General features: G+C 45.9%; 1 protein-coding gene and 2 non-coding genes across 3 annotated transcripts in view; 2 read left to right on the top strand and 1 right to left on the bottom strand.

The window, feature by feature from the left end:
- Positions 1–371: 371 nt before the first annotated feature.
- On the top strand, positions 372–444 carry trnaa-agc (transfer RNA alanine (anticodon AGC)). The gene has a single exon. It is a non-coding gene; the product is annotated as a tRNA-Ala (tRNA).
- A 2,662-nt stretch (positions 445–3,106) lies between these two features.
- On the top strand, positions 3,107–3,179 carry trnaa-agc (transfer RNA alanine (anticodon AGC)). Its single transcript has one exon. It is a non-coding gene; the product is annotated as a tRNA-Ala (tRNA).
- A 4,225-nt stretch (positions 3,180–7,404) lies between these two features.
- Positions 7,405–14,407, bottom strand: part of c5 (complement component 5) — a 35,119-nt gene continuing 28,116 nt past the window's right edge. Inside the window, exons 37-42 of the mRNA XM_072387154.1 lie at positions 13,400–13,505; positions 12,914–12,997; positions 12,696–12,785; positions 8,795–8,887; positions 7,853–7,991; positions 7,405–7,678 (exon numbers count right to left, since the gene is read on the bottom strand). Of these exons, the coding sequence (XP_072243255.1) occupies positions 7,549–7,678; positions 7,853–7,991; positions 8,795–8,887; positions 12,696–12,785; positions 12,914–12,997; positions 13,400–13,505 (642 nt within the window). The 3' untranslated portion in view covers positions 7,405–7,548. The remainder of the gene's footprint in view (positions 7,679–7,852; positions 7,992–8,794; positions 8,888–12,695; positions 12,786–12,913; positions 12,998–13,399; positions 13,506–14,407) is intronic.

Here is a 14,407-nt window from a genome sequence, read left to right as displayed (position 1 = left end):
GGAGGAGGAAGAGCAGCAGGAGGAACAGCAGCAGGAGGAGGAAGAGCAGGAGGAGGAAGAGCAGGAGGAGGAAGAGCAGGAGGAGGAAGAGCAGCAGGAGGAACAGCAGGGGGAGGAAGAGCAGGAGGAGGAACAGCAGCAGGAGGAAGAGCAGGAGGAGGAAGAGGAGGAGAAAGAGCAGGAGGAGGAAGAGCAGCAGGAGGAAGAGCAGGAGGAGGAACAGCAGCAGGGGAAGAGCAGGAGGAGGAAGAGCAGCAGGAGGAAGAGCAGCAGGAGGAACAGCAGCAGGAGGAGGAAGAGGAGCAGGAGGAAGAGCAGCAGGAGGAGGAACAGCAGCAGGAGGAAGAGGAGCAGGAGGAAGAGCAGCAGGAGGGGAATTAGCTCAGATGGTAGAGCGCTCGCTTAGCATGTGAGAGGTAGCGGGATCGATGCCCGCATTCTCCAGGAGGCTTTTAAGCCTTTCTGCTCCGTCTGTAATCTGAGAACTGGGCTGAGAGGAAGAATCTGAGGCTGTAAGGAGAAACTCTGACAGCAGAGAAAACTAAACACTGTTTTAGTTCCACTGGAGGTTCCTTTGGCTTCAGAACCTTCAGCTCAGCAGGTTTCCAGAACCCTGAGTTCTGATCCAAATGGCTGCTTTTCAGCTCAGGTGACCAACTCCTCCACAGATTACATGATGGGAACATGTGACTGAGTTCTGATGTTTTACTGTCCGAGCACCAGGAGGTGAAGCTGTGGAGGTGTGGACTCACCTGTGCGTGGGGCTCCGCCTCCACCTGCTGCTCTCTTTGATTGGTCAGCAGGAGGAACAGCAGCAGGAGGAAGAGCAGCAGGAGGAACAGCAGCAGGAAGAACAGCAGCAGGGGAAGGGCAGCAGGAGGAAGAGCAGGAGGAGGAACAGCAGAAGGAAGAACAGCAGCAGGAGGAGGAAGAGCAGCAGGAGGAAGAGCAGGAAGAACAGCAGCAGGAGGAACAGCAGCAGGAGGAAGAGCAGCAGGAGGAGGAAGAGCAGCAGGAGGAGGAAGAGCAGGAAGAACAGCAGCAGGAGGAAGAGCAGCAGGAGGAAGAGCAGGAGGAGGAACAGCAGCAGGAGGAGGAAGAGCAGGAAGAACAGCAGCAGGGGAAGAGCATTAGGAGGAGGAAGAGCAACAGGAGGAACAGCAGCAGGAGGAACAGCAGCAGGAGGAAGAGCAGGAAGAACAGCAGCAGGAGGAACAGCAGCAGGAGGAACAGCAGCAGGAGGAACAGAAGGAGGAGGAAGAGCAGCAGGATGAAGAGCAGTAGGAGGAACAGCAGCAGGAGGAAGAGCAGGAGGAGGAAGAGCAGCAGGAGGAACAGCAGCAGGAGGAACAGCAGCAGGAGGAGAAACAGCAGCAGGAGGAAGAGCAGCAGGAGGAACAGCAGCAGGAAGAGGAAGAGCAGGAGGAGGAAGAGCAGGAGGAGGAAGAGCAGGAGGAGGAAGAGCAGCAGGGGAAGAGCAGGAGGAGGAAGAGCAGCAGGAGGAAGAGCAGCAGGAGGAACAGCAGCAGGAGGAGGAAGAGCAGGAGGAGGAAGAGCAGCAGGAGGAACAGCAGGGGGAGGAAGAGCAGGAGGAGGAACAGCAGCAGGAGGAAGAGCAGGAGGAGGAAGAGCAGGAGGAAGAGCAGGAGGAGGAAGAGCAGCAGGAGGAACAGCAGCAGGGGAAGAGCAGGGGGAGGAAGAGCAGGAGGAGGAACAGCAGCAGGAGGAACAGCAGCAGGAGGAAGAGCAGCAGCAGGAGGAACAGCAACAGGAGGAAGAGCAGCAGGAGGAACAGCAGGAGGAGGAACAGCAGCAGGAGGAACAGCAGCAGGGGGAGGAAGAGCAGGAGGAGGAAGAGCAGCAGCAGGAGGAAGAGCAGCAGCAGGAGGAAGAGCAGCAGCAGGAGGAACAGCAGCAGGAGGAAGAGCAGGAGGAGGAACAGCAGGAGGAGGAAGAGCAGGAGGAGGAAGAGCAGCAGGAGGAACAGCAGCAGGGGAAGAGCAGGGGGAGGAAGAGCAGGAGGAGGAGGAACAGCAGCAGGAGGAACAGCAGGAGGAGGAACAGCAGGAGGAGGAAGAGCAGGAGGAGGAACAGCAGCAGGGGAAGAGCAGGAGGAGGAAGAGCAGCAGGAGGAACAGCAGCAGGAGGAAGAGGAGCAGGAGGAAGAGCAGCAGGAGGAACAGCAGCAGGGGGAGAGCAGGGGGAGGAAGAGCAGGTGGAGGAACAGCAGCAGGAGGAACAGCAGCAGGAGGAACAGCAGCAACAGGAGGAACAGCAGGAGGAGGAACAGCAGGAGGAGGAAGAGCAGCAGGAGGAAGAGCAGGAGGGGAAGAGCAGGGGGAGGAAGAGCAGCAGGAGGAAGAGCAGCAGGAGGAACAGCAGCAGGAGGAGGAAGAGCAGGAGGAGGAAGAGCAGGAGGAGGAAGAGCAGGAGGAGGAAGAGCAGCAGGAGGAACAGCAGGGGGAGGAAGAGCAGGAGGAGGAACAGCAGCAGGAGGAAGAGCAGCAGGAGGAAGAGCAGGAGGAAGAGCATCAGGAGGAGGAACAGCAGGAGGAAGAACAGCAGGAGGAACAGCAGCAGGGGAAGAGCAGGAGGAGGAACAGCAGGAGGAGGAACAGCAGCAGGAGGAAGACGAGCAGCAGGAGGAGGAAGAGCAGCAGGAGGAAGAGCAGCAGGAGGAAGAGCAGCAGGAGGAACAGCAGCAGGGGAGGAGCAGGGGGAGGAAGAGCAGCAGGAGGAAGAGCAGCAGGAGGAAGAACAGCAGGAGGAAGAGCATCAGGAGGAGGAACAGCAGGAGGAAGAGCAGCAGGAGGAACAGCAGCAGGGGAAGAGCAGGAGGAGGAAGAGCAGGAGGAGGAAGAGCAGGAGGAGGAAGAGCAGCAGGAGGAGGAACAGCAGGAGGAAGAACAGCAGGAGGAGGAAGACGAGCAGCAGGAGGAGGAAGAGCAGCAGGAGGAAGACGAGCAGCAGGAGGAGGAAGAGCAGCAAGAGGAAGAGCAGCAGGAGGAAGAGCAGCAGGAGGAAGAGCAGCAGGAGGAAGAGCAGCACTTCCTGTTAGCTTTGAAGCTAAGGAGGAAGAGGAGCAGCATGAGGAAGAGCAGCAGGAGGGGAATTAGCTCAGATGGTAGAGCGCTCGCTTAGCATGTGAGAGGTAGCGGGATCGATGCCCGCATTCTCCAGGAGGCTTTTGAGCCTTTCTGCTCCCTCTGTAATCTGAGAACTGGGCTGAGAGGAAGAATCTGAGGCTGTAAGGCTCCACCTGCTGCTCTCTTTGATTGGTCAGCTGCATGGTCATCTCCATGGAAACAAACAGAAAAACCACCAATCAGAACAGTCAGCACGGTGTTTTAATGGATCAAAAACCCCTCCGTGACCTTCCAGAGGAAGCTGTGTTCAACGCCTTTTCTTCCTCTAATCAGATCAGTCCAGCGTTTAAAGACCTCCAAACATAGATCTTGCCGGCTTCCTTTTTCTGGCAGGAGGGCAATGACCCAGACACCTGCAGGCTCTGCAGTGTAGCTGCTGAGGAGCCAGTGGCCTGCCGAGCTGTGACTTCACCCCTCAGTCAACTGAGGAAGTCCAGCACAGACCTGTCCATCAGCTCCTCCTTCTCTGACCTCAGGGCGTCCGCCTGCTCAGAGCCGGTCAGCTTCAGCTCCTCTCAGATGTTCCTGGAAACATGTGCTGAGGTAACCAGGAGGAACATGGCTGTCTGTTACCTCCTCTGTTGTCCCGGGAGCCTGCACCTCCTGCTGCTCCTCCTGCTGCTCCTCCTGCTGCTCCTCCTGCTGCTGCTCCTCCTGCTGCACCTCCTGCTGCACCTCCTGCTGCTCCTCCTGCTCCTCCTCCATCTCTGGACCGGGTCACAGACGGGCTGAGGACACACAACAGAGAGAATCTGATGCAGGTGGACAGGTGCGTTCACGCCTGGTGTTACCCTCCCCTACACCAGAGCTCCATGGAGCTGGACAGAGTTGGGCGGAGCTGGGCTGAACTGGGCGGAGCTGGGCTGAACTGGGCTGAACTGGGCGGGGCTAGATGGAGCTGGGCTGAACTGGGCGGAGCTAGATGGAGCTGGGCTGAACTGGGCGGAGCTAGATGGAGCTGGGCTGAACTGGGCGGAGCTAGATGGAGCTGGGCTGAACTGGGCGGAGCTAGATGGAGCTGGGCTGAACTGGGCGGAGCTGGGCGGAGCTGGGTGGAGCTGGGCTGAACTGGGCGGGGCTGGGCTGAACTGGGCGGGGCTGAGGAAATGTGCCATCCAGCGGGAGCGGCGTGGAGCTCGAGTTTGAATTAAACATTTTCTGGATTCTACAAGCCGACGTTGATTCTTCATCAGTTCAGAGCTCGGTTTGGTTCTTGTTAGACATCATTTAAATGTTCTAATCTGTCTGAGAGATCATCAGTTCTGAGGAGGGGCTCGGCTCTGAGCCTTCAGGGCCGGGTCCATTTAAAGGTGACAAACAGAACCGACAGAACAGATCCAGCTCACAGGACCCACAAGCAGAAGGTTTTCTGGGATGTAAAAACTGCTGCTGTGTGGAATCATATCGGGTCGGTACCAGGGTGGGTTATCTTCTCAGAACCCCTCTGAAAGTGGCCTGAGTGCGTTGTGATTGGATCACCTGGGACGTAGGTTACCACCAGGTGGGAGCAAAATCCTGAGTTTGGTGAGAATATACGATATTAGAAACAATCAAACACTAATAAAACTATGATTATGGGTCCATTTTTACCTGGTTGGAACAAACAACTGGACCGAGACCGAAAAACAAAATGACAGTGGTGAATAAAACTTTTATCCAGATTTTTAATTGTCAACTTTTTGTGTTGTCGTTTAAATTTGGACACTTTGGACTCTGTGCCTGTCTCTGAATCTGAGGGGTCACTAATAACTGTAACACCGGAACGGTGCGGGTTAACGGCGATCTTCAGATTATTCATTCGAACTGCTGAGTCTAAACTGGTGTTTAAGGACAGAACCGGGCCAAAACAAGTCAAACGGACTACGGGTTTACTGTGAAACCGGGTCGGAAGTCCGTTAACAGCGCAGCCGGTACCGTTTGTGGGTAAACTCACCAAGTAATTAGCTTTAGCCTGCTTAGCATGTGAGCCGTTGGTTACCATAGCAACTCGGCGACACAGCGCTTCAGCTCGCGGATTCATTCGGTGTCAGCACGTGAGCGTTCTGTTTGCTAGTTTCCGTTAGCAGGTCGGGTCGGTTAATCCCGTCCAGAACAATCTTTCTGGACGCAACTAAAGTTATTTTTCCTTTAAACCGACAGGTGGATGTTGCCTTCAAAGACCCCACAGAAACTCGAAAATATAAACACTTATTTTGAGTGTAAATGGAAAAACAGTTGACGGGAGTATTTAATTGAATTGAATAATTAAATGAAAATAAATACACCAATAATAAAATTAATGATAACAACATTTAAATCATCAATTTAAAAAAAAAATCTACAAAAAAATGTTTGGAAGTGAAACAAAGTTTTTTTTTTTACTTTTTAAGAAAACCACATTTGAACAAATACGTAGAAATTAAGTGAAACTGTAAATTTGATAACTACCGAGTCTGACCCAAAGTTTATGAAGGTGACATCACTGATGACATCAGATTGGATTCTGAACACATTTCCACATTTTTAACTTTTACTTTTTGATCCTTTTCTGAGTTCATGAACAAAACTATGAACAAAGTTGTTCCAACTTCTGATCTTTGTCATGTTTTTCTGTGTCTTTAATCAGATCCTGATTCTTCCATGTCTGAGTGGCCAAGAACTGGTGTTCATATCTGTTAGTTTCATCTGTTCTCAGAGTCCAGAAATCATCAGTTAGGAGGAGGGACAGGAGCTCAGTGGGCTCAACATCTGTCACATCTGTCTCCTCGACAGCCAACAGGCTCATCAAAGTGTCTAACCCCCCCCCCCCCGGTTCACTTCATCAGGCTCTAAATTTCACCAGGACATTTTCCATATTAACACTTCCTGTTAGCTGCATGAGCTAACGGCCAAACACTTCTTGTTAGCTGCATAACCTAACGGCCAAACACTTTCTGTTAGCTGTGAGCTAACGGCCAAACACTTCCTTTTAGCTGCATGCGCTAACGGCCAAACGCTTCCTGTTAGCTGCATGAGCTAACGGCCAAACACTTCCTGTTAGCTGCATGAGCTCACGGTCAAACACTTCCTGTTAGCTGCATGAGCTAACGGCCAAACACTTCCTGTTAGCTGCATGTGCTAACGGCCAAACACTTCCTGTTAGCTGCATAAGCTAACGGCCAAACACTTTCTGTTAGCTGTGAGCTAACGGCCAAACACTTTCTGTTAGCTGTGAGCTAACGGCCAAACACTTCCTTTTAGCTGCATGCGCTAACGGCCAAACGCTTCCTGTTAGCTGCATGAGCTAACGGCCAAACACTTCCTGTTATCTGCATGAGCTAACGGCCAAACACTTCCTGTTAGCTGCATGAGCTAACGGCCAAACACTTCCTGTTAGCTGCATGTGCTAACGGTCAAACACTTCCCGTTAACTGCATAAGCTAACGGCCAAACACTTTCTGTTAGCTGTGAGCTAACGGCCAAACACTTCCTGTTAGCTGCATGAGCTAACGGCCAAACACTTCCTGTTAGCTGCATGCGCTAACGGCCAAACGCTTCCTGTTAGCTGCATGAGCTAACGGCCAAACACTTCCTGTTAGCTGTGAGCTAACGGCGTCACTGACACAGCGTTTTATTCCATTCATCAGTTTACTGGAACATTTTGAACATGAAGACACTTTAATTCAGGGATAATTCAGATAAAACATGTCTGTTATCTGATGTTAATGTGGGACTTTCAGCCTGCTTTATTCATGGGGCGGGGCTTAAAGGGGTTAATCTGTGATTTCTTCTGTTAATTTGAACTATTAAACAGATTTACAGAGTCTTCACTGACCTAGTAAACAAATATAGAATAAGATGCAGGAACACAGTCAGTAAAGTTATTCATCATTGTGTCCCAACAGCTTCCTTTAAAGCAACATCAAAGAAGTTTGTGCATCTTTTTTACTTATTTTGAATGTTGACTTCAGTTCTGCACATTACCGCAGTTTAACTGGTTTCCTGCGCTGCACCACAACATTTTGCTTTCCATCTTTATGGGCTTTTATTGGCGTCTTTGTGGCCTCATCAACATGACAACAAATTTATGGATGACAAAGTGCAGAAAATTCCCCAAATTCTTTACTTAGTGTAGTGGTATGATTGCCACCTTACATGTGGGTGACCTGGGTTCAAATCCCCTGCATGAAAGGTATTACCTCCAGTAGGGGTCCTTAGGCAAGACCCCATTACCTTATCTGCCTACCTGTAAGTCGCTTTGGATAAAAGCGTCTGCTAAATGCATAAACATAACAAAACATTTATTTATTCAACTTTTATTGGAAAATCATAATGACAGGATGGCAGATTTTGGTAAAGGACAAACATCCATTTACATTCAAACTGTGAGCTGTTCTGAATAAGCTCCTGAATAAGAATGTATTATTCAACTTTAACTGTAAACTCAGCAGCCAAACAACCCCAGGTCGAAAGTAAAGACTCCCATCTTTTTCATGTACTCTGAACACCCAGGAAAATCGCATTCTGCGGGCCAGTTTTCCACCAGAGCATCGGAGTCCAGGGGAACACGATACCTGAGGGACATGAACACAACACGGCAGCTGATGATACATAAAAACACTGATGATGGAAGACGAGGCAGTTTAAACCTCTCATATAAAACTTTAGCTCATTTTGGAAGAAGGTTTATTGAGTTTTCATCCTGGAACTGTGTAGTTGGTGTCTGCAGTTGCTTGTTTTGGACTCACTTGAAGACGCTGCCGGTCGAATACTCCGACCCACTGGATCCTATCACCATGTACTGTTTGCTCTCCTTGAGTTCAACCCCTGTGCAGGTGGCTTTCTTTACCAGGTCCACCTCGGTACCTGGTGACACCGCCTCAAACTCTGCAGCACAAAGCAGCACAAACAGCCTGAGAAAGGGAACGTGAATGTCATTTTGACTTTAGCTGCGATGAACCAGACAGGAAACGCCTCACAAAACCAAAACAAGGAGCTGAAACAGCATCTGCAGCTTATGAATATTCTAATTCCACTCATTTATCTTCACATGAGCTCAGATTTAACAGGAAGAGGGACTTAGGATCAGTTAGAATGATACGAAATGACCGAAGTGCCACTAAAAAAATGAATACGTGAAAGAGGAATCAATTAAACAGTTGTGGAGATATAAAGGAAATGAGTAAAACACATGATTTATAATCATTTAAAGGTGACATATTGTGTAAAAACTCCTTCTTCCTGTTCCTGGGAGCATATATCAGGGCATCAGGAGTCACCAGCAGGTGTAAAAATCCCCCAAAACACAACCCTGGGATTTATTTAGTTCCCCTTTGTTTGGATTAGAGAGTCTGTCGTGTTTTAATGACTCAGACCGTTCATCATGTGACTGAACGAGGGATCAGATGTAAGAATCTGGGAATCAAACTGCAGTTTGAGCGCTGAGCTGTCAGGTCATTCTCTCAGACTGTAATAATCTGAGAGTGATTAATCACTCCGGACCTGAAAAGAGGCAGAATGTGAAGAAGAGGAGGCCCTAAAGCGATCTGCTGTACGTTCTCTGTCTTATTCTGACCAAAACAGAGCTTCTTCTTTTACATATTTATTCTTTCTTTTGGATCGTTCCATACGGTGACGTCTCTTCCTTTGTCTGTTTTCTCTGGAGAACAGGAACAAACTGAGGGTCTCACCTCCTCTTTTGCTCCACATCAGTTCAACCACGGTGGTTTTGTAGGTCATGAAGTCGCCCTCTGCGGCTGAGGAAGTCACCTTCACCTTGAAGGCTGCAGGAGGAACACAGGAACATGTGAATTAAATTAAACAGTAAAACACTGAATGAAATGAGTCAAATACAAATAAAAGCATGATAACAGTTAAGAAAAGGAGTGGGTTTAAGTTTTACATAATCAGAGGTAGATTAATCTATTTGTAACAGGTTGAATTAGTAAACTTTTACTTTACTCCAACGTTTACGCCAACTGCAAATATAAGTAAAATATTAGCTTTTTTAAAAATTGACAGTTACTGAGAAATAGAAATAAGAACAAAGAACAAAGGCCTCAGAGGGAGAATCCCGAATGAATGCAGTTTAAAATTAAGGCTGAAAAATTTCATTCTTAGATTCGATTATTTAATTTCAACAGCATTTATCGCCACATAAACCCTTTTATCGTCACATAAACCCTTTTATCGTCACATAAACCCTTTTATCGTCACATAAACCCGTTTATCGTCACATAAACCTGTTTATCGTCACATAAACCTTTTTATCGTCACATAAACCCTTTTATCGTCACATAAACCTGTTTATCGTCACATAAACCCTTTTATCGTCACATAAACCCTTTTATCGTCTCATAAACCCTTTTATCGTCACATAAACCTTTGTATCGTCACATAAACCTTTTTATCGTCACATAAACCCTTTTATCGTCACATAAACCTGTTTATCGTCACATAAACCTTTTTATCGTCACATAAACCCTTTTATCGTCACATAAACCTGTTTATCGTCACATAAACCCTTTTATCGTCACATAAACCCTTTTATCGTCACATAAACCCTTTTATCGTCTCATAAACCCTTGTATCGTCACATAAACCTTTTTATCGTCACATAAACCCTTTTATCGTCACATAAACCTGTTTATCGTCACATAAACCCTTTTATCGTCACATAAACCTGTTTATCGCCACATAAACCCGTTTATCGTCACATAAACCTTTTTATCGTCACATAAACCCTTTTATCGTCTCATAAACCCGTTTATCGTCACATAAACCCGTTTATCGCCACATAAACCCGTTTATCGCCACATAAACCCTTTTATCGTCACATAAACCTTTTTATCGTCACATAAACCCTTTTATCGTCTCATAAACCCTTGTATCGTCACATAAACCTTTTTATCGTCACATAAACCCTTTTATCGTCACATAAACCTGTTTATCGTCACATAAACCCTTTTATCGTCACATAAACCTGTTTATCGCCACATAAACCCGTTTATCGTCACATAAACCTTTTTATCGTCACATAAACCCTTTTATCGTCTCATAAACCCGTTTATCGTCACATAAACCCGTTTATCGTCACATAAACCTTTTTATCGTCACATAAACCCTTTTATCGTCACATAAACCTGTTTATCGCCACATAAACCCTTTTATCGTCACATAAACCCTTTTATCGTCACATAAACCCGTTTATCGTCACATAAACCCTTTTATCGTCACATAAACCCGTTTATCGCCACATAAACCCTTTTATCGTCACATAAACCCGTTTATCGTCACATAAACCCGTTTATCGTCACATAAACCCTTGTATCGTCACATAAACCTTTTTATCGTCACATAAACCCGTTTATCGTCACATAAACCCGTTTATCGTCACATAAACCCGTTTATCGTCACATAAACCCTTCTATCGTCACATAAACCCGTTTATCGCCACATAAACCCTTTTATCGTCACATAAACCTTTTTATCGTCACATAAACCCTTTTATCGTCACATAAACCTGTTTATCGCCACATAAACCCTTTTATCGTCACATAAACCCTTTTATCGTCACATAAACCCGTTTATCGTCACATAAACCCGTTTATCGTCACATAAACCCTTTTATCGTCACATAAACCTTTTTATCGTCACATAAACCCGTTTATCGTCACATAAACCCGTTTATCGTCACATAAACCCTTTTATCGTCACATAAACCCGTTTATCGCCACATAAACCCGTTTATCGTCACATAAACCTTTTTATCGTCACATAAACCCGTTTATCGTCACATAAACCCGTTTATCGTCACATAAACCCTTTTATTGTCACATAAACCCTTTTATTGTCACATAAACCCTTTTATCGCCACATAAACCCGTTTATCGTCACATAAACCTTTTTATCGTCACATAAACCCGTTTATCGTCACATGAACCCGTTTATCGTCACATAAACCCTTCTATCGTCACATAAACCCTTGTATCGTCACATAAACCTTTTTATCGTCACATAAACCCTTTTATCGTCACATAAACCCTTTTATCGTCACATAAACCCTTTTATCGTCACATAAACCTTTTTATCGCCACATAAACCCTTTTATCGTCACATAAACTCTTCTATCGTCACATAAACCCTTGTATCGTCACATAAACCCTTCTATCGTCACATAAACCCTTCTATTGTCACATAAACCCTTGTATCGTCACATAAACCTTTTTATCGTCACATAAACCCGTTTATCGTCACATAAACCCGTTTATCGTCACATAAACCGTTCTATCGTCACATAAACCCTTGTATCGTCACATAAACCTTTTTATCGTCACATAAACCCGTTTATCGTCACATAAACCCTTTTATCGTCACATAAACCCGTTTATCGTCACATAAACCTGTTTATCGTCACATAAACCCTTCTATCGTCACATAAACCCGTTTATCGTCACATAAACCCTTCTATCGTCACCTAAACCCGTTTATCGTCACATAAACCCTTTTATCGTCACCTAAACCCGTTTATCGTCACATAAACCCGTTTATCGTCACCTAAACCCGTTTATCGTCACATAAACCCGTTTATCGTCACATAAACCATTTTATCGTCACATAAACCCGTTTATCGTCACATAAACCCTTTTATCGTCACCTAAACCCGTTTATCGTCACATAAACCCGTTTATCGTCACCTAAACCCGTTTATCGTCTCATAAACCCGTTTATCGTCTCATAAACCCTTTTATCGTGACATAAACCCGTTTATCGTCTCATAAACCCGTTTATCGTCTCATAAACCCTTTTATCGTGACATAAACCCGTTTATCGTCACCTAAACCCGTTTATCGTCACATAAATCGTCTCATAAACCCGTTTATCGTTACATAAACCCTTTTATCGTCACATAAACCCGTTTATCGTCACATAAACCCTTTTATCGTCACATAAACCCGTTTATCGTCACATAAACCCGTTTATCGACACATAAACCCGTTTATCGTCACATAAACCCGTTTATCGTCACCTAAACCCGTTTATCGTCTCATAAACCCGTTTATCGTCTCATAAACCCTTTTATCGTCACCTAAACCCGTTTATCGTCTCATAAACCCGTTTATCGTCTCATAAACCCTTTTATCGTGACATAAACCCGTTTATCGTCACCTAAACCCGTTTATCGTCACATAAATCGTCTCATAAACCCGTTTATCGTTACATAAACCCTTTTATCGTCACATAAACCCGTTTATCGTCACCTAAACCCTTTTATCGTCACATAAACCCGTTTATCGTCACATAAACCCGTTTATCGCCAGTTTTTCTTCGTTGAACTTTTACTGCGTCAGCGGCATCTTGTGTTGTATCATTAAAGTCTTTGCTTTGTATTTTGCGTCCATTTCCTTCCTCGACTCCGACATTGTTTTAGGTTGATGAAAATGAACCAAACCTGAGACAAATCTACTGAAAGAGAGCCTGATTCTGTTCGTTCTGAACAACCGATCACTGCAGAGACCAAACAAGTGATAAAAACACAAAAATACTCTCACAGCTGAAACAGTTCAGTATGAATGTGATCGACATTCTCACCAAATTTGATCTGAGGCCGGCAGATCTCTGCTTTACGAGCCTCAGCTGTCAGAGTCGTGTCGAGCCTTCCTCTGAATGCAGCACACGCAGCTACACGAACATGAAAACAAAACGTTTCAGTTCCTGAACACATGCAACTGACAGCAGAAGCTTTGCAAACGTTGTCTAATGTCAGCTGTTGGTGTGACGAGCCAATCGGAGCTGAGATCTGTCATTACCTGTCATACACTGACAGTGTTCGCCCACACAGAGGCGCTGCAGCTTCTGCTGCTGGTCGGAGAACGGTTTGAGGCACAGGCTGCCTGGAAAACAAACACAGTCCAGCTGTCATCACCCTGAACATCTGTGCTTCTCTGTTAAACCTAATATTTACTTTACTGACTGCATCAACAAAATGTTGTTCTGAACTAGCCCAAAACACCAGAGATTTATCTGGTGTTAAACCATGAGAAAAATCCTGCTTATAAGGTCAGAAATGATCAGTTTGAAGAGTTTCAGTCAGGATTCAGAGTGCATCACAGCACAGAAACAGCACTGGTGAAAGTTACCAATGATCTCCTCTTAGCCTCTGCCTAACTGATTGAAAAATAAAATAAAATAAATCAATATTAGAAATCAATAAGAAGAAGTTAACTCGAAGAAACTTCTCGACTCAGATAATCAGACCATAAATCCCAGCATGCACTGCAGGTTGGGACTCTCACCTCTGTCCTGTGGTTCAGTGACACTTAACAGAGACTCACTGCCTCCAATTACCCTGAACCTGGTTTTGACTCGAAAACCGACACACAGGTAGATGTCTGAGGGAACCTAGAAGGCAGACAGGAAGTGACCACAGTTATTATTTCAGAAGGAAGACGACGGATTACTGATGTTGCAGCAGTCTCTAAAAGCTCAATTTAGGTTTATAGATGAAAATATATTAGTATTTTACTTCTTCTGAACATCCTTTAAGTCTAACTATCTACAGCCAGACGGGGCCATGTTAAGACCTGGTTTTATGGGCAGGGCTAGGATTAGCTTAGGGTTAGATTTAGGGTAAATTGTTCGGGTTAGGGCTAGATTTAGGGTAAGTTGTTCGGGTTAGGGTTAGATTTAGGGTAAGTTGTTCGGGTTAGGGTTGGATTTAGGGTAAGTTGTTCGGGTTAGGGTTGGATTTACGGTAAGTTGTTCGGGTTAGGGTTGGATTTACGGTAAATTGTTCGGGTTAGGGCTAGATTTAGGGTAAGTTATTCGGGTTAGGGTTAGATTTAGGGTAAAGTATTCGGGTTAGGGATGGATTTACGGTAAGTTGTTCGGGTTAGTGTTGGATTTACGGTAAATTGTTCGGGTTAGGGTTAGATTTAGGGTAAGTTGTTCGGGTCAGGGTTGGATTTACGGTAAATTGTTCGGGTTAGGGTTGGATTTACGGTAAATTGTTCAGGTTAGGGCTAGATTTAGGGTAAGTTATTCGGGTCAGGGTTGGATTTACGGTAAATTGTTCGGGTTAGGGTTAGATTTAGGGTAAGTTGTTCGGGTTAGGGTTGGATTTACGGTAAATTGTTCGGGTTAGTGTTGGATTTAGGGTAAATTGTTCGGGTTAGGGTTAGATTTAGGGTAAGTTGTTCGGGTCAGGGTTGGATTTACGGTAAATTGTTCGGGTTAGGGTTGGATTTACGGTAAGTTGTTCAGGTTAGGGCTAGATTTAGGGTAAGTTATTCGGGTTAGGGTTA

This window comes from Leuresthes tenuis, unplaced genomic scaffold (assembly GCF_036924035.1).
Source record: "Leuresthes tenuis unplaced genomic scaffold, fLeuTen1.0.hap1 SCAF_6, whole genome shotgun sequence".
NCBI lineage: Eukaryota > Metazoa > Chordata > Actinopteri > Atheriniformes > Atherinopsidae > Leuresthes > Leuresthes tenuis.
This window is presented reverse-complemented; position numbering and strand designations above follow the sequence as displayed.